Source organism: Nilaparvata lugens, chromosome X (genome assembly GCF_014356525.2).
Source record: "Nilaparvata lugens isolate BPH chromosome X, ASM1435652v1, whole genome shotgun sequence".
In the NCBI taxonomy this organism is placed as follows: domain Eukaryota; kingdom Metazoa; phylum Arthropoda; class Insecta; order Hemiptera; family Delphacidae; genus Nilaparvata; species Nilaparvata lugens.
This window is the reverse complement of record NC_052518.1, coordinates 38,958,100-38,982,079: the sequence shown is the minus strand read 5'-3', so window position 1 is coordinate 38,982,079 and position 23,980 is coordinate 38,958,100. Positions and strand designations below refer to the sequence as shown.

At 32.1% G+C, this 23,980-nt stretch overlaps 1 protein-coding gene across 1 annotated transcript in view; it reads left to right on the top strand.

The window, feature by feature from the left end:
* Positions 1 to 15,161: 15,161 nt before the first annotated feature.
* Positions 15,162 to 23,980, top strand: part of LOC111052197 (splicing factor 3B subunit 4) — a 28,787-nt gene continuing 19,968 nt past the window's right edge. Inside the window, exons 1-4 of the mRNA XM_039443241.1 lie at positions 15,162 to 15,307; positions 20,419 to 20,502; positions 22,189 to 22,334; positions 23,234 to 23,362. Coding sequence (XP_039299175.1) covers positions 15,274 to 15,307; positions 20,419 to 20,502; positions 22,189 to 22,334; positions 23,234 to 23,362 — 393 coding nt within the window. The 5' untranslated portion in view covers positions 15,162 to 15,273. The remainder of the gene's footprint in view (positions 15,308 to 20,418; positions 20,503 to 22,188; positions 22,335 to 23,233; positions 23,363 to 23,980) is intronic.

Below are 23,980 nucleotides of genomic sequence, written 5' to 3'. Positions count from 1 at the left end.
AGCAGCACGTACCAGAACTCCATCTTGAGTTACGCGAACTGCCGTCATCAAACTAATGCATTGGATGATATGTCTATTCTTTCTATAGTCAAAGGTTTCACCCTCTATTGACTGTCTACCACCCTATCTTCTTCCTACCTGAATTGCCATTATTTTAAGTCTATTGACCTTTCTGCTGAAACTAAAGAATTCCTTGAAAATGACCGTCTGCTTCCTATACACACTGCACTTTGTATGTGGAAGTCAAGAGAAAACTTTGTTGTTGAGAGGTCCGAAATTCGTTAAATAGAGGTAAATAAGCATCAAAAACTCTAAAATGTCATGGGACCAGGTAAAAATTCGTTGTGTAGAGGATTTCGTTAGGTAGAGGTTTGTTATAGAGAGGTTCGTATTATTAGTTTGTTCAATATCCTACAGTTTATAATAGACAGGCCCTTATTGACAATTACTTGCGAATAGCTCCTCGAATAACAATGTTTTGAAATACTATTGTTCACGTAGGCTTCAGCAACACCTTTCTGCAAGAAGGGCGTTGGCAGATGTGCGTGTGTCAAACTGGTTGGAATCTACAATCTACAAATTGACACCCTGGCTCACTAGAGCAACTGTTCAAAGGTAGTTTACAAAGAATAGCTATCACGAAAGGCAATTCATTCATTTTAAACAAAGACAGCTCATTATTTGTCCGTTGCAGTTGAGAGCGGATTGGAATGTCAACATACAATACGATAAACAATATAAAACTTAAATTTCGTATTAGGTGGATAAAACAATTCTTTTAGACTCAGTATGAGAAGCAGAAGGTGATATAATTGAAAAAATAAAATATCCCTAATTCCAGGTGCTAAAAATTTTATTGTCTAGGCCTACTAGGAGTGGATGCGTTTGTAATCGTGTTATCATGGTTCACTGCAGTTATCCTACAAAACTTGTCCTGCACACTCGCACAAGCGCCAATTACAGAGCGGAGGTGCTCAATTAATTAAATTATTAATTAATTAATTCACACCTAATTTACTAAATTATTTATAATCAATTAATTAAATTGAGGTGACATGGTCAATCACTTTATTATACAATTATACTTTATTGTACAGCAGTTTGTATTTTTAGATATAGTTGAGTGCAGCTTGCTGGGAATGCCATATCTCATTGCTGCTGATCTTCCCGTGCATATTCTAAATCTACAGCATTTCGAGTTCTACAAACAAAGTTTGGACGTCATTCCCACCGCGGCATTATTATTAGAATCAAAATTTTGTGAATCAGTAGAAAGAAAAAATAGAAAAATCTGGTGTGGCGCACTCATACAACTTTCCTTGCCGTTATGAGAAATAAAAAATAGTGCAGTCAACAAAAGATTATAGAGGGAAAAGTTTGGAACACAATTTTCAACTGCACAGCTCTTTTACGGATAGTTAGAGGAATAACATATCAAAAGTCCTCACCCCTACCCCCTGTGCTAATGGGGTGGGGGTGGTTTGAAAGTACCGTTTTTTCATTTTTCGCATATATCTCGGAAACTATGAATCTTATGAACATTCGTATTCTGTGCAAAATTGAAGCTTACAAAATTACCAACAAGTTTTGTCATACAAATAGACGGACAATGACTTTGTCCTTCAGTAAGTCAAAAGTTAGAACTCGCTAATGCTAGTTCAATAATTATTTTATTCAAAACCACTATAAATGAACAAAACATATATACTAAGCTTAATTTATCATCTACCTAGGTCTCTATATAGGGCAACCAAACTGAACATTTACAAAACGCTGATCTGACCAATAATCACCTATGGCTATTTTGATATTTCAAAAAAGATGTATTTTCTTTTTTGGTGGAAGGGGCATTTTATAGTGTTGACGAGCTCTTTGATAATGGAACCTTACAATAATATAAGAAATTACTCATACTATAAATGATTGATGTGGTAGCCTACTGTATGGCATATATGTTTTTTGTTCTATGTTTTGATTTTATTTTTGACGATTTACTATTTGATACAGTTAACTTTTTGTACAACAATGTGTAAATAAAGAATTTGATTTGATTTGATGAAGTGGAGGATGATCTCCGGAGAATGGGACTGGTGGCATGGAGACAAAAGGCATGTGACCGTGATGTGTGGAGGGCTCTTGTGCGAGAGGCAAAAGCTCACATCGAGCTGTAAAGCAAAAAGAAGAAGAATTTATCATGAGTACCACGACTGGAGTCCTGGGTACACAGTAATAAAATTTTGAAGGAAAATCAGGCAGGTTTCCGAAAAGGGTACTCGACAGCAGATAATTCATTTAATCTTATTTCATTGGCGGAATTGAAAACAGCAAAAAAGGTGGTAAATTATATACCTTCTTTGTGGACTACCGGGCTGCATTCGATACAGTGAATAGAGGAGCTTTGTTTTATAAATTATCATCTATGGGAATGTCCACTAGGACATTCTTTCAGTAATAAAGAGCTTGTACAGTGGCACAAACTCGAGTGTGTGGTATAAGGGTAGTGTTGTGTTCTACAATTTGAGACAAGGTAGAGCGCTCTTTCTCATATAGATTTTCAAGTACACCTGATAACAATGCTCCTTGTATTTTGGAAAATACCTTATTTTTAGCTTCAATCATCACCAGCAACTCCATAATCTTGTCATAACATTGAGAATTCGCACCATGATATAAGTTCATTAGATCATGTTCTATAAGAATGAACATGAGTAATACTAATACAAAGAATAATACTAGGGAAAGTATCTTTGATTTCATGATTTTTTCAACAATCTAATCTTACACTAGGATCATATTCTCCCATGAATCGTTTTCAGCAACTAAAAGAGGAGATTCTGTTCTAAAATACAAGATCAAGTATTTTTCTATAATTTTTCTGAATATAGAAATTGGCCATTTCTTTGTGTTATATTCTATGTGTTAACATATTTCATATGTTAACAATCTTTGGCTATTCAATGAAAAAAAGTAACTGAAACAATATTATTGTTGATGAGCAGTTTTGACATCATTTATTAAAATCATTTTAGAACAATAATAGAGAAATATAATGCTGCATTACACAGCACCTCAAGAACATGTCATGATTAAAATTATTCCATGCTCTTTCTCAATTTTTAAGTTCAAAATCGCAATATTATGGATTAAATTAGATTGATTTAAATTTTTTCAATTATTGAATTGAAGTACATAATGTAATAAAGTTTGGATTATATTACATTTTTATAATGGACAACAGTTTATCTGGCTACTCATTCACTTATTGTTTTCTAGTTCTTGTTGATTAGAAATAAAAATTAATCCTCTTTGTCACTGGAGACGCAGCATTCATGCGATCTGGAGAGTTGAGAGTAGCAAGTGATTAGAATAAGAAAAATGAATGTCTAGTCTATGTATTATTAGCAAAACAATGACATGCATGCATGCCTCAAGCCATAAATCCTGTCAGCAGTTGTTTTGTTGGGGGGAGAGAGTGGTGTGAACTGGTTTGTTGGAGAGGGAAGTGTAGGATGCCAATGACTCCCCACTACGTCCCCCTACAACAGTACTAATCAAGCTCAGACAGAAATCGTCATTTTCGTATACAAGCGCTTTCTACCGGTATAAGTGATACTACACATTAGGCGAAACAATAGTCGGTAAGAATGTTCCCTCTGATCCCTTCTCTGTGCAGATTCGCGCGAACAACCGTATTACACCTGCCTCGGCATTAACTGTACGTCTTTGTGGACGCGTTCCACGTATGCCTCGGCATTCAAAAAGCTATCTGATTTGCAGACATTGATATATATAGTTAGATGACTAAGCTATGGGCGATGTAAGTGTGACGTAAGCCGTTGCTACGACGCCATTTTAGTCTCTAAACAAACCGTTGCTATGGAGAGAGAGCATGTTATTCTTATGGGTCTAAAACATCACCTTACATTTACGAGTATATCAATGAAATAATAGATTTCTAAGAGTTGAGAATATTTTTTTCAAGTTCTAGACACTCAAATCATCAATTTCCAGTATTTATTCAGATCGAATAAATTTTTTTGGGACAGCCAAAACAGAAAGTCTCACGAAGTAGTGCATAGTACTATGTATGTGGGCTGATAATATGGTAAGCCTAGTTGAAAAGAAAGTTAAAGTGCCACATGAATTCTTACCTGAAATTTTTAATTATTATTTTGTTTTCAATATAAGTTTACTTTCACAGCATATGCTGGAAGTTTTACAGTCTGCTGTTTCACATTAGAAATGTTTATTTGAAAATGTATACAGTCTGATTCCGATCACAAATGAAAATGGTTTGAAGCAAATGAACATATTCTTTGTTCCTGACTGTAAACATTACAGTGAAAAGGCAGGCTACATAGGCTACCATTTTTTTTAGATTTCCTGAAAATCCCAAGTTCTAGCTCGCCTCTATAAGTTCTGTACAGTACTACATTTTTAGGTTATGTTATTGTTGATAAAAATCAAATTTATCTAGAATAACTACATTGGTGAAATTATTAATACAATAATTATTAAAAATACATAATTATTTGCTCTACTTTACATGTTCACTTACCCCTTTCAAGTTCTTGTAAACATCATCACCGTTTAGTTAGAATGTAGGAAGTGTACAACATGATTAGTGGTCACAGCATCTACATCTTTTTACTGAGTTGAGTTCATTCAATATCTCACTATTTCACGTAAATTGAAAACAATTATATACTTCAGAAAACCTCAACACAAAACTTATAAGTAAGCGTACCTAGGCTAAACCAAAACACCTAACCTATATATTAAGCTTTAGTCTACTCTAACAGTTACACTAAACAATAGGAAAACAGAATACATCCATATGAATTTTTAAATTACAACTTTATAACAATCTAATGAAATTCTAGGTAATAATTCAAATCGCACTTTAACTTTTTCTACAGGTAGGTTTTCCATAGCAGACTACAGACATGGTACTAAGCTCCACTTTGTGAGACTTTCTGCTTTGGCTGTCCCAAAAAAAAATTATTTGATCTGAATAAATACTGAGAGTTGATGATTTGAGTGTGTAGAACTTGAAAAAAATATTCTCAACTCTTAGAAATCTATTATTTCATTGATATACTCGTAAATGTAAGGTGATGTTTTAGTCCCATTTGAATAACATGCTCTCTCTCCATAGCAACGGTTTGTTTAGAAACCAAAATGGCGTCGTAGCAACGGTTTACGTCATCGCTTACATCGCCTATATAGCTCTTATAATGTGTTTTTGAATTACAAAAAGTTTCTCCAAGTGGTTTGAGTATGTTCCACCCCAAATTTTTATTCCATTTGCAGGAATGATTGAATGTAGGCAAAATATATGAGTCTTGAGATTTTTCTATTACTAACTTGGCTGATATTACGGAATTTACTTATCCAATGTCTGAGTTTGTTACATGTACTATTGATGTGAACATCCCAACGCAAATGTTGATCAATCATTACACCCAAATATTTAACACAATGTTCTCTATTAAGCTTTGAGCATGTACAATTTATCCAATCAGATTCTTTGCAATTTACATTATGGATTTTAATGGAATCCAAACCTTGCGGCTGGCCTATAGAATTTGGAGAGAAAGACATGAAATTACTTTTTTCTATGTTCAATGTTAATATATGCTCATCAAACCAGGATTTTACTATTTTAAGTCCGGATTCTGCTGCTTTTTTAGTATCCTCCCAATTCGTTTCACTGAATAACAATGAAGTGTCATCAGCAAAAGCGATTGAGACACCATTTTTTAATTCTAACTTGAGAAGATCATTAATGTAGATTAGGAAGAGAATCGGCGACAAGACTGTTCCTTGTGGAAGACCGTAATCAGTGAGTTGTTCAAGGCTGGTTTTATTATCAATTTTGAGCATTTGGAATCTATTTTTTAAATAGCTCTTAAATAATTCAACGGCTATTCCTCGAATACCCAACTTTTCCATTTTTATCAGAAGTTTTGAGTGAGGAATAGTGTCAAAAGCTTTAGCAAGGTCTAAAAATATGGCTATTGTTTTATTTTTGTTAAAATTTTCTGTAATTTTCTGTGTTAGAAGAGATATTGCATCTACTGTACTTTTTTTAGACTGAAACCCAAATTGATTTTTGTGAATTATATTATGCTTTAGGAGATACCTAACTAAACGGTATTTTATTAACTTTTCAATAATTTTGTAAAAAGTACTCAACAAGCTGATTGGACGATAATTTGATGGATTAGAAGCATCACCTGATTTATGTAGGGGTATGATATTGGCCAATTTTAAACTATCAGGGAAAAAACCCTCCGCAAAACATTGATTTATTATCACCTTCAATGGTTTTATAATATGTGGTGAAATAGTTTTTAAAATCCTATTGCTAATATTGTCAATTCCTGGAGCTGAGTTATTGTTTAGAGAGTTTATTGTAGCAGTAATTTCATTTTCATTGGTAGGTGTCAAGAAGAAAGAGTTGTAATGCTCCACACATGAGTCCTTGAAATGATTACATGTTGTTGCAATGGGATTATTTGACTTCAATTTCTCAGCATAAAGTTTTCCTACATGAGCAAAATGTTGATTTAGTGTATCAGCTTCTATTTTGGGAATTTTTTTAGTATGTCTTCTACCTAACAATTCGTTTAAAGTTTCTCAGATTTTCTTAGAGTTGTTTATATTCTGATTAATTTTATTCTTATAATACTCACATTTATTCTGTTTTATTAATTTATTAAGAAGATTTCTGTAATTTTTATACTCATTTCTTAAACGGTCATTGAAAGGCTGCTTTGAAAGTGTTTTAAACCATTTGTCCCGTTTTTTAATGGAATGTACAAGTCCTGGCGTAATCCAAGGTTTAAGGGGTTGTAATTTATGCGGAATCTTTACTGTAACTGTTGCAAGTTTAATGTGATTTGATATTTTGTCAGTTAAAATTTGCATTGCTTCATTCACATGTAAATTGTCATGTAATAAGTCATCCCAGTTTTCAGTTTCAATGAATAATATTAATTTATTGAAATCTATTTTATTGAAAGAATTATTTTTACTTACAATTTTGTCAGTTGAAAGATCAATGTGGATGCTGACACAAAAGTGATCAGTGATGTTTGTTTTTATTAGTGAACTTAATACATTGTCAGGATTGAAAGAGGAATTCTTTAAAAATATGTGATCGATAATCGATTCAGTGCCGTTTTGAACTCTAGTAGGCTTGTTTATGTATGTTTTAAAACCATTCAAGGATAAAATCCCGAAATATTCATTAGTCACAAGCGTAGACTTATTCAGATGTATATTCAAGTCACCGGCAAAAATTATATTGGGCTTATTTTTGATAGAATACAAACAATCATTTAAACAATTGAGAAAATTATCTACATTGGTTGAAGGAGACCTATAAACAGCGATAAGTGTTATCTTATCCTTCACACCTGGCACTTGTACATCCAAAAGAATTGAGTTAGATTCTTTTATTTCGTAATCCAACTTATCTACTATAAAATTACATTTGAAAAAGACACAAATTCCATCACATTTATTTGTTTTACATGGCTTGTTAACCACTGAATAACCATTCAAATTAAAATTAAAATCATCCTCTTCAACTATCCAAGTCTCACTGAGGATAATAATATGAAACTCTAATGAACAATTACTGATAATGTGTGACAGCTCATCAAAATTCTTTTGCAAACTTCTTATGTTTACGTGGATAATGTTCAGGTAAGATTGATTATCACTACTACCAAACAACTCAATCTGAGATTGAAAAATATCCTTTATTATAATAGTATTGTGAGTCTCAAGAGAAATATGCTCTTCAGGGTCATTTATAAGAACCATACAATAAAAGGAAAAATTAATAGGAAAATGAAAAATAAGCTATTTAAAATCTTGTAATAAAGGAGAAATTTAAAAAGGAATAGAATTAACTCTGAGAAAAGAATAGGAGAAAGTTAAAGTTAAAGTAGATAAGAAAGTCTATTACTATTAATGAAAGAAAAAAAATACAGAGCTCGGTCATCTCGTGACACATATCACCACATTTAAATATATATATATCAGTCTTTAAATAATAGAAACCAGTAAATACAGTGTAGTAATACATTTATTCAAATGGTTTGAGGTCCTCTTCGTTAGTTATACGTTTTACCGGAGAGTCTTGTTGTTTACGAATGAGAATCTTTGCAACACTCACCCACCCACTCACTCACTCACCCACGTGATATACAAATACGAAATACAGGTTTGCAAGATGAAAGAAAATTCAGATTCAAATTCTGTTGCTTTCAAAGTGTTAGTGCCGGTTGCACAAAAGCTAGTTGAATTTTAATCATGGATAATTCCACAAGAACCAATCAGAGAAGCCGTCTTTTAAGAAAGCCTTCTCTGATTGGTTCTCTTGAAATTAACCACGATTAAAATTCAACCGGCTTTTGTGCAACCAGGCTTTAGTGTTCTACCTGTTGGCATCCGAATTCCAAAAAAATTACTGTCTATGTTACACATACTGGTAACGGTAACTCAACTATTATATCAACAACTATTTTAGATGTGGACAATATTATTTTATCATCATAAAAATGAATCAACTAATAAATCAACAACTATTTTAGTTGTAGACTAATGACTGTTCTTTTATTCTGAATTATCAGTTATTATTTTAGTTACTTTTTGACGTGACAACGTCTTATAAATTGGTTTGCCAGGTGACACTTCAAGAAACTGCATTACGTTCCCACATTATGCGCTCACAATGAGAGTGAGTGAGAGCGTTCGTTTCGGTTCACGGTCATCTGGAAAGAGCACGAATAGGAGCAGTGGCGAGCAACGCAGCAGCAATCCGAATGCATTCACCTGGAGAGAGAGTGAAATGGAGCAGTCAACCTGCGCAGGCGCCACAAGCAATCTCCTGCGACTGTGCCTGCTTAGGTGAATAAGTGAATAGGTTATGTTGTAGTAATCACAATAATGCATAATCACATAATCATGCATAAGTGAATAGGTTATGTTGTAGTAATCACAATGTTGTGGTTCAGTGCGAGATTCTTTGTATAAATTAATGTTTTAAATATAATTCTTTGTATAAATAAATGTTTTAAATTGTTACTATTATTTCATCCTTCTTCCTACTATACGAATGAATATTCACATTAAAATTATTTTACCACCCAAGTCGTTGTCACGTAAAACTTTCGCCCATATACCGACTTTACAGGCAACCATGCAATTTTTTTCGACTGAATTTTCAGTTTATCAGGTACAATAGTAATTATTAGCCTATTCAAATTGTGGAAGACCCATTTATTTAAGAGAGAAAGCAATAGGAATGCCATATACACACATTAGAGCATCAGTGTTTATGAATACAGAATGAACGAACTTATGATTGCAAAATTCTGAGGTGTAGTAGTAGTCTCGCTCGAATTCGCGCTGTATCTATGAGACCATGAGACAGCTCATGAAAGAGCGGATGAGGTAGCACATAATTATACGATTGAATACAAAGCGCGTTGCTGCATATTGGGTCGCTCCTTAAACGGTGTACACACGTACGTTTGCTCGGGTGACCATACGTATGGGCTTGCATTCGCACGTCTGGACACTGTTCGCTGAGGCATGTGGGCGAACCGGAACCCTGTCGGTATTTTGGCGTGCTCAAAGGCGCCTCGGGCGAGCATTGAATGTACGTGTGGACGCGTTTTTGCCATACGGGTGAGGCAAAACGTAAACATTGAAGGCGTCATAACCTAATTCCAATGGATTAGGTTAATGAATGACAAATCAAATTGTGATCCAATAACTAATATTGTAAATTGTAGGATTTTTGTGATTTTGTAGGATATGTGGATTATCAAATATTTAAATAGAAACATGCATGGAGTATATAATTTTTATCATGATTAACAAATTTAGAACTGCATAATTTAAGTGAAAATAGCTTCTCTACAGGGTTTCTACAAAAAAGTATAGCTCACATATTATCTTACTGTGGCTATCAAATCATGTTGTGTTTGTTTTATGTTATCAATCAGAGTTGGTAATTAAAATTGTAATCTTCAATATGATATTATATGTTTTAGATAGCTGGGCTATCCATAGAGAGATTTATTCAAATTTTGAACTAGTATTCCTTAAAGGTAAATCTTAAAGCTGATTTCTTGGAGAATCTTGTTTTGTCATGTGTATGAGCAGAGTTAGCTTAAAATGGGCAGCAATTCAGTATTTGATTCAATTTGTGGCTAATTTCGTTAAAGGAGACTGTCAATTTTGTAGGACAGTGGTAAGTACTTTGATTAGGTCATCAAAACTTCTGGAATTATTGTAGAAATTTCCTTTTTTGAGATTCAGAATAGATATTGGAAACCAACAAATGAATCGCCTAATGCCAAGAATCTCAAAGTTAGGGCCAATCGTTCTTGTGAAGTTATTGCTTCCCTCATGATGGTATCATTTGTTTGGATAACTAGTTGAATTAGTTTCAGTATATAAACAAAATAATGTTTTGACATCCTAATGAAGTTTGAATTAACAATCTCATATCTTATGTCATGTAGCAATTTATTTCCTTACTTAAACCTACAATCGTTCAACCCACCAACATCGTTTGTTGAGTTTTATTTTCGATTTTATTATACAAGTCATTGAAATAAATGATACAGCTGCATTTTGTAATAATTATCTTCAATGATGGAATGACGCCATTGTTGTCATGATGTGGAAAATTTACATCTATCATGTCTTTGTGTCGTCTGCAAACATTGATATAGAGAATAAGATTAAGAAGAGTGAAGTCTGCTATGATGCCACTGCGCTAGTGTAGCTACCAGAAATTTCGGGCAAGAAGTTGGGTATTTGTATTCGCTGTGTAGAAAAAGAGCCTTTTTCAAATGATAATATTTTTTTATTGAAGCAATAAAAAATATTCAAAGTATGGTAGTTTCATGCAGTGCTTATGGATGTACGAATCTGCATGCGCCAGATAAAAATATTTCTTTTCATACATAAGTATTTTTATATTTTCATCGGTCATGTTTCATGCAGGCTAAGCCTAGTGCCAAATGATCGTTTCAAGGAATATTGTGCTTAAGTTGATTCATTATCATTATTTGCCAAGTAATAAAATATAAGTTTCGGTAATATTATAATAAATATTTTATTTCCATAGATCCAATATAGGTATCCATATTCCATTCCATTAATTTGTCTTATATTGTGATATTTTGTGAACTATGAAAATATTGTATGCTAAATTTGTATCATAAAAAATATTATTTGCTAAAATTGTCTATAAATTCTTCATCATTGCTATTGTTTTATTTTTCCCGTTCTTATAATATGTAGTTATCTATTATCTTATATTAAATATAGGAGTATAGAGTATAGTTAGGTACCTACTTAATATATATTAATATATATTAATTATACTTAAGTTGCAAAACGAATGAGAAACAGTTTAGCAAAATATTGTGATAACAGTTAATTTATTATTATTTGCCATCTAATAGAATATATGTACGGTAATATTAGCAATCTATAATTTTTGTTTTATTTTTCCCGTTCTTATAATATGTAGTTATTTATTACCTTATATTAAATATAGGAGTATAGAGTATAGTTGGGTACCTATACTTAAGTTGCAAAACGAATGAAGACAGTTTCACAAAATATTGTGATAACAGTTAATTTATTATTATTTGCCATCTAATAAAATATATGGTAATATTAGCGATCTATAATAAATGTTTTATTTTCCATATTCTAAATACATGGTAATAGGAAAATATTGTAAAAATGAGATTCATTTTCTAATAGAATGGATCAAAATCTGTAGTGAGGTAGGTTCACTAAATTAGATGTTTGGTCGAGTAAAAAATAATGTTCAATGAACAAATCATTGTATCATATGGTAATGGAAATGACGAAAAGTTGAAAAAAAATTATATTGAAATCCATCAAGTATGTCGAAAGATATAACGCAATGAAAGTCAATGTTTTCCCATATAAGTCTGTCTGGGCGCCTGACTTCTTGCCCGATATTCAATGGCGACGAGAAATGAAGGAGGCATCATGCTTCCAAACGCTGGGAAAACCCAGACTCTATCCAAGTGAGTACCTGTTTAGTGAGCTAGATGTTTTAACTGTCAGGCAGCTTTACATAAAAAAGTTAATCATCTACATAAATAAACATATGAATCTTTTCAACCTGCGTGTTTCACCATATAACCTCCATCCCTCATCTATTACCTTTCAAATTACAGATACTATTTTATCAATTTGTAGAAAACAATAATTTTTATATCAGGTATCAAAGCTCATCAATGTTATTCCTAACCATTTTATCACTAGTAAATTGAATAGAAAACTGCTAATTGAAATTCATACATGGATAATCTCGAACAATGTAATTTCCTCATAGCTTAGTATAAAGACTTCTCATGTTTTTTATGTAATCTTCAACTATTCTTTACTTTCCCCTATGCCTTCACTCTGCTCTTTCTCTTCCCTTCCTCACTCACTTTTTCTTTTCCCTATTTCTTAATAATATCCCATTATTATTTGCATGTACTGTTAAGCATTGAACACTCGGCCTCTGCGCTCAGGTTCCTCGAACCTTGCAGGGACTTCCCGTTTTTAATATAGTTATGTATAATCCTATAATTGGTATTTTTCTTTTTCATTTTATATTGTATTTTACTTTTTTCATTTATAACCATTTTTGTCATTGTAATTATGTTTTTGGGACAAAATAAAGATTTGATTTGACGTTTCGTATATTATTGAACATCAATTTGTAGTGTTAGTGAAGTATTTATAGCATATTATTAGTGAAGTACGGTATTCTTTGCATACGGTATGTCCACAAGTTAATATGATTCTTTACACTTACATAATTTCTTAGTTATTTTGTAATCCATAAGAAAACTGAGAGATATACAACTCACAATTATTGAAAAATAATAAACAAAAGCGATTAGCGGTAAAAACATTAGCGATTAGCGGTAAAAACATTAGCGATTAGCGATAAAAGTTTGGGCCAGCAGTGTCACTGTCAGTGGCTTTTCATGGTACTACGATTAAATACAAAGCACATGCGCTCTTGCTGAGTACAAAGCGCGTTGCTGCATGTTGGGTCGCTCCAAAGACGCATAGACTCACATGCAGCGCTAGTGTCTTACTTGGAATTGAACATGTGGAAATCGGCCATTGAGGGGTCAACCTGGAAGATTATTACAAGCCCATAAGTGGTGATTTGTTTGTGAATGGTGAATTAATCAATGATAAATATTGAATTATTTGAAATTTCCATAAATTCTGGTTACATAGAAACGATGGAAACATAGCTGGTTAGATTACCAGCAATGACAAAGTTTTGTTCAGCTATAAATTGTAGAGATCAAATAGAATTGTCAAGTGTCAACATTTCGTATCACATGTAACTACAAAACAAATACATTTAGCAATTCGTTTAATAATACTTGAGACTAATTTTAATTGCTCACTTGTTATTCATTGATAGTTTGAAATCACTTTATGATAGTTTGAAATTTTGCAACCACTCATATTTAATTTTTGCAGGTTTTGTTCAAATAAATTGATTGTAATAAGGCCCAGGTTAGTTCTTACCTAGGCCTGGTAGCCTAGGTAAGTTTACTAACACAAGTTGGTAAAAATTTATTTTTATACATTCAATGTCTGATTATTTGAGATTTTCATTCTAGTTCTATACTTTGTATACCACTAGCAGTACTGTTAATAAAAGAATATGCTAAGTTACTAAAATGGCCTGAATATTTTGGTAGCCTACTTGTTTTGTAAACAAGAATTAGTACAAAAAAGTCTGGGTGAGGAAGTAATATTTCTATTAGGCTAACTGATTTAGACTATTCAAAGAATCTGAAATGTGATTTATTAGGAACATAATAAATAAGCCTTGGAATATAATAAAATAGACCTTGATGCCTGTTTTGTGCTTGAAATATCTTGAATACTTTTACATGATTTGAAGTCTGCCCAATCATCATTCATGCTTAACTCCACTACTAGAGCTCATATTACATAACTGAATTTGCCATTTTGTAAATCTTGATATGAGGAATACGAATAAAGTAATCTCATTTTGAAAAAAATGAGATATCAGGTTTATTTATACTAGCCTACTGCATTTGTATTTCTTAAATACTGTTACTTCAACTCTCATCCTGTATATTTATTGGGTATAATAATGTCAAGCTATCCATTTATCAATGAGTTAATCTAGTTGAACAAGGATTGTATCATTAAAATAATGATAAAGCAATAATTTTAAAATTACATATTTTTTGAAATTGTTCAAATTATCACTTTGATTACTCTACCACATATATACATAGTTTATTGAATGTTGTAGACTACTCTAATGTATAAAGTAAAATACCTATTAATTTATTTTGGCTATAAATTTAATTATAGCACTAGCGTTTCAGCTCATGATTTGGTATTTGTATAAAAATGTAGAGCTTTAATGCCATGAGCTTATGAAATAATAGTTTAAAGTTTGCCAGAAACTCATGAATTCTACTACTACACCAATATCAGTTTGATTTATTTATGATTACAGAAAAAATTTACTAATTGATTCATTTATTTATTGGAATTTCATTTTATTCAAATTCATAAAGTTAAAGAAGTATAGATGAAAAATACAATACTAAAATATGTCACAGAACACTATTTATCAATGATCAAAAAAATTGAATTTTTATAAAAATTCAAAGCACAAAACTTTTAAAGACTATGTTATTAGATGAATAAGGTTATTTATAATAACCTCATTTTAATACGCTGCTTGTGTGTCATGGAAACCAGAAAAATTAAATAGATAGCAGTCAACTTACATTTGAGTAAAGGCAAAATGTTAATTAGCTTACCATACACTTATGTAAGTGAATTATGAAAACTAAATTATATCTACGGGACTATCATTTATGAGGACTTAAAGAAATGATTATTGGTAACTTCAAAATCGCTTCAAATCATATAAATTATATTCCCTTAGTTAAACAGCCTAATATTAAACTGTATTGCAGCGCCAAAACAGCATTTTCTCCCCTATGAATTTTGAATTTCTCGCGCTAAAACACCTCAATGGCAGCCTTCAATTTCAAGTAAGAGCTAGCATTGGGAAGGCATAGGCAATGTGGGTCTATACCTATTTAACGTCTTTGGGTCGCTCTACAGTGTCAAGTGACTAGGCTAGTAAACATTAAACAAGGCTAGTAAACAACATAAAAACAAAACATGGCTGCCGGTCCGATTGCGGAGCGTAATCAAGGTTTGTAGATTTTGTTTTCCCTATTCAAAACCATATTTTTTTTATCTATAACTATGAAAATTAGAAAGCTCAATAGATCAACTCTCCCTACAGATTGCCATTATACCAGGCTTCTATCATTGAGCCCAGTTTCAGTCTGCTATTTTCAAAACTCCTGTAGAAGTTAACGTGTTAGAAGAGCATTTGTAATGCTTTTACTCTTGAAAATGTAGATTTTGAAAATTGAGTTCATTGGTACATAGAAAGCTAATTCATTACCACCTGCATAACTTGAGAACCCGGAGTTCTTGTTTTGAAATTATTTACAGCATTATAGGCCTATATCTTTGAAGCTGCTGTATGTAAAGTCCACACTGATTCAAGTTATGATCAAATTTTTTTTAATTTTAATTAATTATTCACCATTTGATTCTCATGTTGTATGAACATTATGGCGGGAGTTTAATTAGAAGTGTTAGCCACTTATTGCTTTTACAATTCATACCTAATGAATCATCATAAATATCTATAGTGAGGCTTTGGTTTTGCTATCCTTGTCTATCATTCGACAAAGACGGTGGTACTATCCTTTTCTAGGATGACAATTATGTTTTTGACAGTGTAGAGATATAATTAGTTAATGCAGAGGATCGGCATCGCTATCTTTATTCACTGCCATTATAACGTGGACCACACTATAATTAATTTATAGGTTATGTGCTGTAGCCGCGGAGGCTAGAGTACAGCCTAGCTTGTGAAAGTTAGAGCTCTTTTACAATATTTATACCTATTTAATGAATCACCGAATCGGCTAAAGTGCATGTCCAGTGCCAACATACCTGTCATCAAATTTTTGGTTGGGATCGATTTATTATGTTATTTTGAGCACAAAATCACAAAAATTAAACGGCGCTCACTATTGTTTTTAAAATAAACTAAGTTCAAAGTAGCAGAACTTTACATGCATTTAACCTATAAGTAGCAACCATAAGTAGCTAAGGTTAGGAAAAGCTGTAGGTTAGGAAAAGCTTTAGGTTAGGAAAAGCGTTATGTTAGGAAAGCTTAGGTTAGGAAAAGCTTTGGGTTAGGAAAACTCAGATTAGGATTATCATAATTTGATGATTTCAATGATCAAAATGGCTGCTACTCATAGGTTAAATGCATGTAAAATTGTTCTACTTTGAACTTAGTTTATTTAAAAAACAATAGTGAGCGCCGTTTAATTTTTGTGATTTTGTGCTCAAAATAACATACTAAATCGATCCCAACCAAAAATTTTATAAAAGGTATGTTGGCACTGGACGTGCACTTACACCATCGAATCTAATGACCGTGCTGTAGCCGCGGTGGTTATATGCATATAAATTCATTAGATATGAATTGAAGAATTGGATGAATTAAGTGTTTGCTATTAATGTTGTATTTACAATTTATTTCCAATGAATCATCGAATTCAATGGAATCATAGGTGCTCCACAGCCGCCGCGGCTAGAGCACGTAACCTATCAATTCATTGGGTATTACTATTTGAAAAGCATGCAATATAATATTTGGAATACAATTTGTATTCTTGTTTTATTATTTTATTAATTTTAAATGTTACTATAATTCTATTTTATAAACACAAGAAAGTAGCCCTGAATTCATACATTTTAAAAAATTGGAAAGGCAATATAGTAGCCAACACTTCTAATTCATCTGCCGCCATAATGTTCATACAACATATAAATCCAATGATTCATTGAATCTTATTAATTCATAGGTTATGTGTTTTAGTACCTAATAGCCGCGGTGCTATTCCACTTATTACTTTCCTTGCCCTATTACCATAGATAAGGAAAGTATTGCTTTCCCAAAAAAATTAAGGTACCCTAATTTCAAGTTTTCTATACGTTTCAAGGCCCCCTGAGTCCAAAAACATGATTTTTGGGTATTGGTCTGTGTGTGTGTATGTGTGTGTGTGTATGTCTGTGAACACGATAACTCCATTCCTAATTAACCGATCGACTTGAAATTTTAAACTTAAGGTCCTTATACCATGAGGACCCGACAATAAGAAATTCAATATAATTCAATTCAAGATGGCGGAAAAAATGGCGGATAATTACTAAAAAACCATGTTTTTCACGTTTTTCTCGAAAATGGCTCTAACGATTTTCTTCAAATTTATATCATGGATAGCTATTTATAAGCCCTATCAACTGGCATAAGTCTCATTTCAGGGAAAATTTCAGGAGCTCCGTAATATTCTTGAGAAAAATGGCGGATAATGACTAAAAAAACATGTTTTTCTCGAAAACGGCTCTAACGATTTTCTTCAAATTCATACCATGGATAGCTATTTATAAGCCCTATCAACTGGCATGAGTCTCATTTCTGGGAAAGTTTCAGGAGCTCTGTAATATTCTTGAGAAAAATGGCGGATAATGACGAAAAAACCATGTTTTTCACGGTTTTCTCGAAAACGGCTCTAACGATTTTCTTCAAATTTATACCATGGATAGCTATTTATAAGCCCTATCAACTGGCATGAGTCTCATTTCTGGGAAAATTTCAGGAGCTCTGTAATATTCTTGAGAAAAATGGCGGATAATGACTAAAAACCATGTTTTTCACGATTTTCTCAAAAACGGCTCTAACGATTTTTTTCAAATTCATACCCTGTATAGTTATTTATCAGATCTATCAACTGGCATGAGTCTTTTTCCTGAGAAACTAATGGGGGGTCCACCCTATCCTTGAGAAATGGACTTTGTAACCTCCATCTCGTGCATGAGGTAGGTAGGTAGGTAGAGCAGTTTATAAAAAGTACACAGTCATAGTCAAGATATTTCATCTGTAGAACAGCTGTTTTGACGACTTTTAAAAAAATCATCGAATTTCACAATTTATACGAAGGAAAAAGTACTCTGAAAACAATAATTATATATACACATATACAGTAGTCTGATCGTAGTTGCAAATAATATGTTGCCGCCAATAATTGTCATGGTGTTATTCCCCTAAATTATTCTCGTTTGAGAATGAGGCTTACAGTTCAATGAGCAAGGAAAGTTGTGTGAGTGTACCACACCAGATTTTTTTCTCTTGTAGCATAGAAAAAAATTAGAAAAAGCTATATGCTATCTTTTCTCTATGCTTATAGTGATTGCTTGAATATATTCCATTTTATTGTATGACCTTGTCTGTCTGGAGACCAATGTAGCCTATAGATAATCAGAGAGCTTTAGACACTAAATAAGCTATGTATGTTTTAATATTTTTGTCATCCTATCTGTTAGTGATTAAATCGATTCCAGCAATTTTCAGTCAACCACAATCATTTTATAGTGAGTGAGGCTGTGAAATAGGCTGAAAAAAGTTGTTACTGGTGATATTTTTCATTTTTTTCGATTTGGATATTATCAAAATTCTCAGGGATTTTTGTATGACTTTCACTTTTTGAGATATGAGCGCCCAAAGTTTAAATATTTGAAGCAGATCGTTTCAAATTCGTTTAGAGATCTACATTCACGAAATTTAGAGGATACATCCCTCACATTAATGTTGGTTGATTAGAAAAAATCCACAAATTATCAATTTTTGAGGAAGTTATTCTATTTCTAATAACTGGCTAAAATTAGCTCCATTTTTATAAAAAAGAATTCATACATTCTTCCCTTTTCCTTATTATTTCATTCCTTTCTAATAAATTTTAATTTTTCAATTTTTAAAAAATAACGAATTATTATTATTATTATGAGCGTGAGCGCCTTAAAGCTCTAATATTGAAACAGATAATATATGTAGTACCCAGATTCAATAATATTTATGGTAGAAGATCACTACATTATGTAATTCCCTACTTATTTAGACTACCTCCAAATATTCGTGATTACTCTAAGAAGGATGTAATGTTGTATCTCAATAATAACAGCATAATCAATTTATAAAACTAATAATATTACAAACGTACAGATAATTTAAGAAACGTGAAGTTACAAAAAATGACAGCATATACTTACATTATTAGAATTTTTCAATTTTTGCTGGCTGAAGTTTTAAAATTTTCCTTTTATTGTCACTGCCGCCTGCCTCAACGATAAAAATGTACTATATCTTGTGTAAAACAATTTTTCCCTTTTCCTTATTATTTCATTCCTTTCTAATAAATTTTCATTTTCCCTTTTTTTATTAATCCTGTATCAAAATCTGATGTATATTTCTTATTTTATTTTTGCATTTTGTATTAGTTTTCTTTCATTTTTTACTTAAAATCTTTGAAGTGTAATATTTATTTTGTCTAAGTTTATTTATCTTTTGTAACTCATTTTTTCCCTGTAACTGGGCACCCGCCGAAAAACCTTTGGGTCTGGCAGGACCCTCAACTGTTTGATTTGTGAATAAAAAATTTTTATTTGATTGATTTGATCATTCGATAAGAAATAAATTAATGAAATTTTGAGGGTACATTCTTCATTATATTGATGATGAAATGAAGTTTATCTGAAAATATTTACTTTTTAAAAATTGATATTTACAGTAAAAAACCTTCGTTTCATCAACAATGTCATGAAGAATATATCATTGAACTTTACATAAATTTATCTCTTACCGAATGATCTGTTTCAAATATTTATATGATTCTGTTACTACTGATATTTTCCAGAAGGCTCTAGAATATTCTGCCTCTTTTCCTCCATTCCCCAGTTACCTTTTCTCCTCCACACTTTTCGGTTACTTGAATTTTCCTTCTTTACTGTCCTTTACTGACATAAATTTTCATTCATTTTCAAAATTTATCTGATATTCTCTTCTCCTTCTCTCCCTTTGTAACTACAGATTATCTGATCTTTTTCTGCAGTGTCTGGTTGTTTTCCGATATATTTCATTAGATTCTCGACTTTCCAAATTAATTAACTCTCTTTACTTTCTCTCTCCAACTCTTCTCTACTCTTCTACTTTAAGTCGCTCATTCGTCTCAAAAAGTAAAAATCAGAGAACAAATTTCTGAATAAAACTTTTTATTTTGATAACTTGATAGTCCAAATAGAAACACATTGGAAAATATCACCAGTATAACGTTTTTTTAGCCTGTTATACAGCCTTAAAAATATTGCTTTTTATTGTTTTAAAATGTGTGCATTTTTCAGATGCCACCATATATGTGGGTGGTCTTGACGACAAAGTGTCAGAAATGCTTATGTGGGAGTTGTTCGTACAGGCTGGACCTGTTGGTAAGATCTTTGAAAAATGTCTTAGTTTTTAAATGAAATTAGAGTAGTTTTTCACTTGTGGATGATTCCTTCGTGAGACCTACTGTCTCTTGGAACACTTGAATGATAAATCAATCTCAAGCTAAGGTGGGATGTAAAGCTAAGGGAAATGATTATGAAAGCATGTATGGAATGTTTTATTATTTGAACATAGTCGGATCTACGGCTATCATTAAGTGATGCGAACTAGTCTCTTGAGCGTAAGCTCTACAAAGCGCACAAATTAAATTTCAAAAAACGCTGAGAAAAGCCCTGTCAAAACTAAATTGTTAAAATTGTAATAATGTCAGTGGTAACTAAGTTTTTGTGTTTCCTAAACAGAAATGTGACTTACCAGTTTTTACAGAGAAATTCAAGTTTTCTTCGTACGAAATACAAGTAATTTCAAGATTAGTAAAGCAGCAATTTTGAATTTGGAAAAGGTTTAGAAGTGGCGAGATAACGGCATCAAGATAGAGCTTAACTTCATCAGATATCCATCATCAATATTGCAAAGCTATTCATTTCACAAATGTATGTCATTCACAAAGCAGTTGTTTCCCCGCATTATTTTTACTTTGCACAGGTCTAATAGGTATCGATAGAGATATTGCTAATATATATATAGGATGTTTCCGAACTCCCTACCAATATTGTAGGGCATTGCTCCTGAGTAAGAAAAATATCATTTTCAAACTGATCAAAGTCCTTAGTTACTCAATCAGCCGCCTTTTTGTTTCTAATTGTGCTGTAAAATATCATCTCGAGTGTTTGCACTCAGGAAGACGTTTTAAGTTTTTTTTTAACAAAGTATCATTATCAATCGACTTTAAACTATCTGATAATTTATTATAAATTTTAATACCAGTGACATTTATATCCCCTTCAGACAAGGCAAGACGATGTTGGGGAAGTAACAAGTTGGTATCATGTCTTGTAGAATAATGGTTACAATCGATTTGTAATTAAATTGACTAAAAAAATTTATTCTTATATTTTTTTGTAAAATCAATGGATTTTTGGTTATTTGAGAAATAACATTGAAAACGGCCGCCATTTATGAAATTTGAAAAATTATCATAATTTTTTCGTAGTTCTGTCTAGTTGTCATAAATGTTTGTGCGGAGTTTCACTCCTGTATTTTCAGATATTATTTAGAAAAAATGATAATTGAAAAAACAAAATGGCAGCTGTGTGAGTAACTTAGGATTTACAGATACAGACAGGTTGTAAATTATATTTTTCTTACAAAACTTCCCCTAGGTAGTAGTCTCCACGGATTAGTTATATTGGTTACCACAAGATAGAACACATAAAGTACAGTAGCTACAACAAATATAGATATCATTGAACTGGATACTGGCTACATTAATTTTGTAGTCTAGTTGAATTTACTGTTCTGTTAGTATTTAGTTCTGAGTTTTCTGGAAGGAGTTTTAGCTATTTTCAACATCAAATAACATTTTGATCTTTCCATATATGATTTTGTTGCATTTAATTGTTATAAATACTTGAAAACATGTTTCTCGCTCCAATTCAGATTTAAAACTTATTCATTTTTTTCAGTTCTTTTTCCAACCAACTTGTTTTTAGACAAAATATTTTTATATGCTGACTGCATAAATTCACCTGCAGTTGAGATTTCAAAGCGTTTGTTTTTCTTTGTAGTTAATGTTCACATGCCGAAAGATAGAGTAACACAAATGCACCAAGGGTATGGTTTCGTGGAATTCCTTGGTGAGGATGATGCTGACTATGCCATCAAGATAATGAACATGATCAAGCTCTATGGAAAACCAATAAGGGTTAACAAGGTGAGTTAATCTTGCAGCTCGTAGCATACACACTTCCAAAGGCTCAACTGATAGCATGTAACTTATATTATGTAATCTTTTCAATTAGATAATTCTGACTGCGAGAACGGAAGTTAACATTTGGCAAATTTTTTAATCATTTTTATCAAGATGACATTGATTCCATTCTTCGATGGTTTATTATTCATTACTCATTAATTTGACAACACTCTTGTAAAGAGAAAACAGACGGTAGTCCTGAACATTTTCAGCTCTTGAATTTTGTTGGCAAATTTTGACCTTGCATTTTTGAAATTTAATGTAATGACTTATGCAGGTATATAAAATAAGTTTATAAAATAAGTTAATAATTGAAATTAAAAATTTGTTCTCAAAAATATATTCTATTCCTAAACATGTCTACAGCATGGCAGAGAAACTCAGACGCTCCCGCCTAGAATAATATAGACAATGTATAATGCTAGCTCAGCTCTACCTATACTATGCTATTAGAGAAAACATAACTCATATATGACATATTGTGACTGACACAATTATACAAAACGTAAAACGGAAGCAGTGTCGAAATACTAGAATGTTATGAATAATTTGTAGATAATACAATTGACTTGACCTTGTATAATAATCATTGCGTAATTCGAGTGATTGGTTTGCTCTACTGGTCACAATTTCATGCTATTTCAAATATTGGAACAAATGTTCGCTTATTGATGTGTGCTCTGAAGATTCGCTTGAGCAAATAATCTTGATTAATAGAATTCAAAATTTAAATTCTCTCAAATATCCTCTGCACCTGCTTTGCAATGCATTAATTAATTTTAATTTCTACTTGAATAATTTTATAATTCTCATTCATCAGTATTGGGTAACTCATCTATTCTACTGATTTCTGATTGCAGGCTTCAGCACATCAAAAGAATTTGGACGTTGGAGCTAATATATTTATTGGCAACCTCGACCCAGAAGTGGATGAGAAACTTCTCTACGATACGTTTTCGGCATTCGGTGTTATTCTACAAACACCAAAGGTAACTAGCCATTTTATACGACGGAGAAATGAACTAGTTAAATTATTCGACTTTCTGAAAAACGAGTTTGAATTTTAATTGTTCTATAGAACAGTTGTATCATGACAATTTGATATGTGAAAAATAAATTGTAGAATTATTCACACTATATTTCAATTTTCTTTAAATAACCCTGCACAGCATTTTTCACAGATAATTATTATTAGCATGTGTTTTTTAGGACAATTTACTATCCAAATAAGCCAGTTACGTACACATTTATTTTTGTATGATTTATCAACAGATGATGTCAAACAGATTATGTTTGTCAAGCTCCGTTTAATCTGGTAGAATTCATAAGGACGGCAAAAAATCGAACGTCTAAAAATCGATGTGTATGTAACCTGCTATAGATGCCTGAAAGTCTCTGAAATTTAGTCACCCACTCGTATATTAACTCTGGGTTTCAATGGATTTGGTTTGCTCAAGTGAGAGTGACAAACTAGATTCTACAGAGGAGTTGTATCGTCAGCATATAAACAGAGAGATTAGTGACATCAAAGTTAAAATCATTTATGAAAATGAAAGGTGAAAAGGGTCCCAGTTCAGAACTCTGTGGGATCTTTTGTACTCAGACGA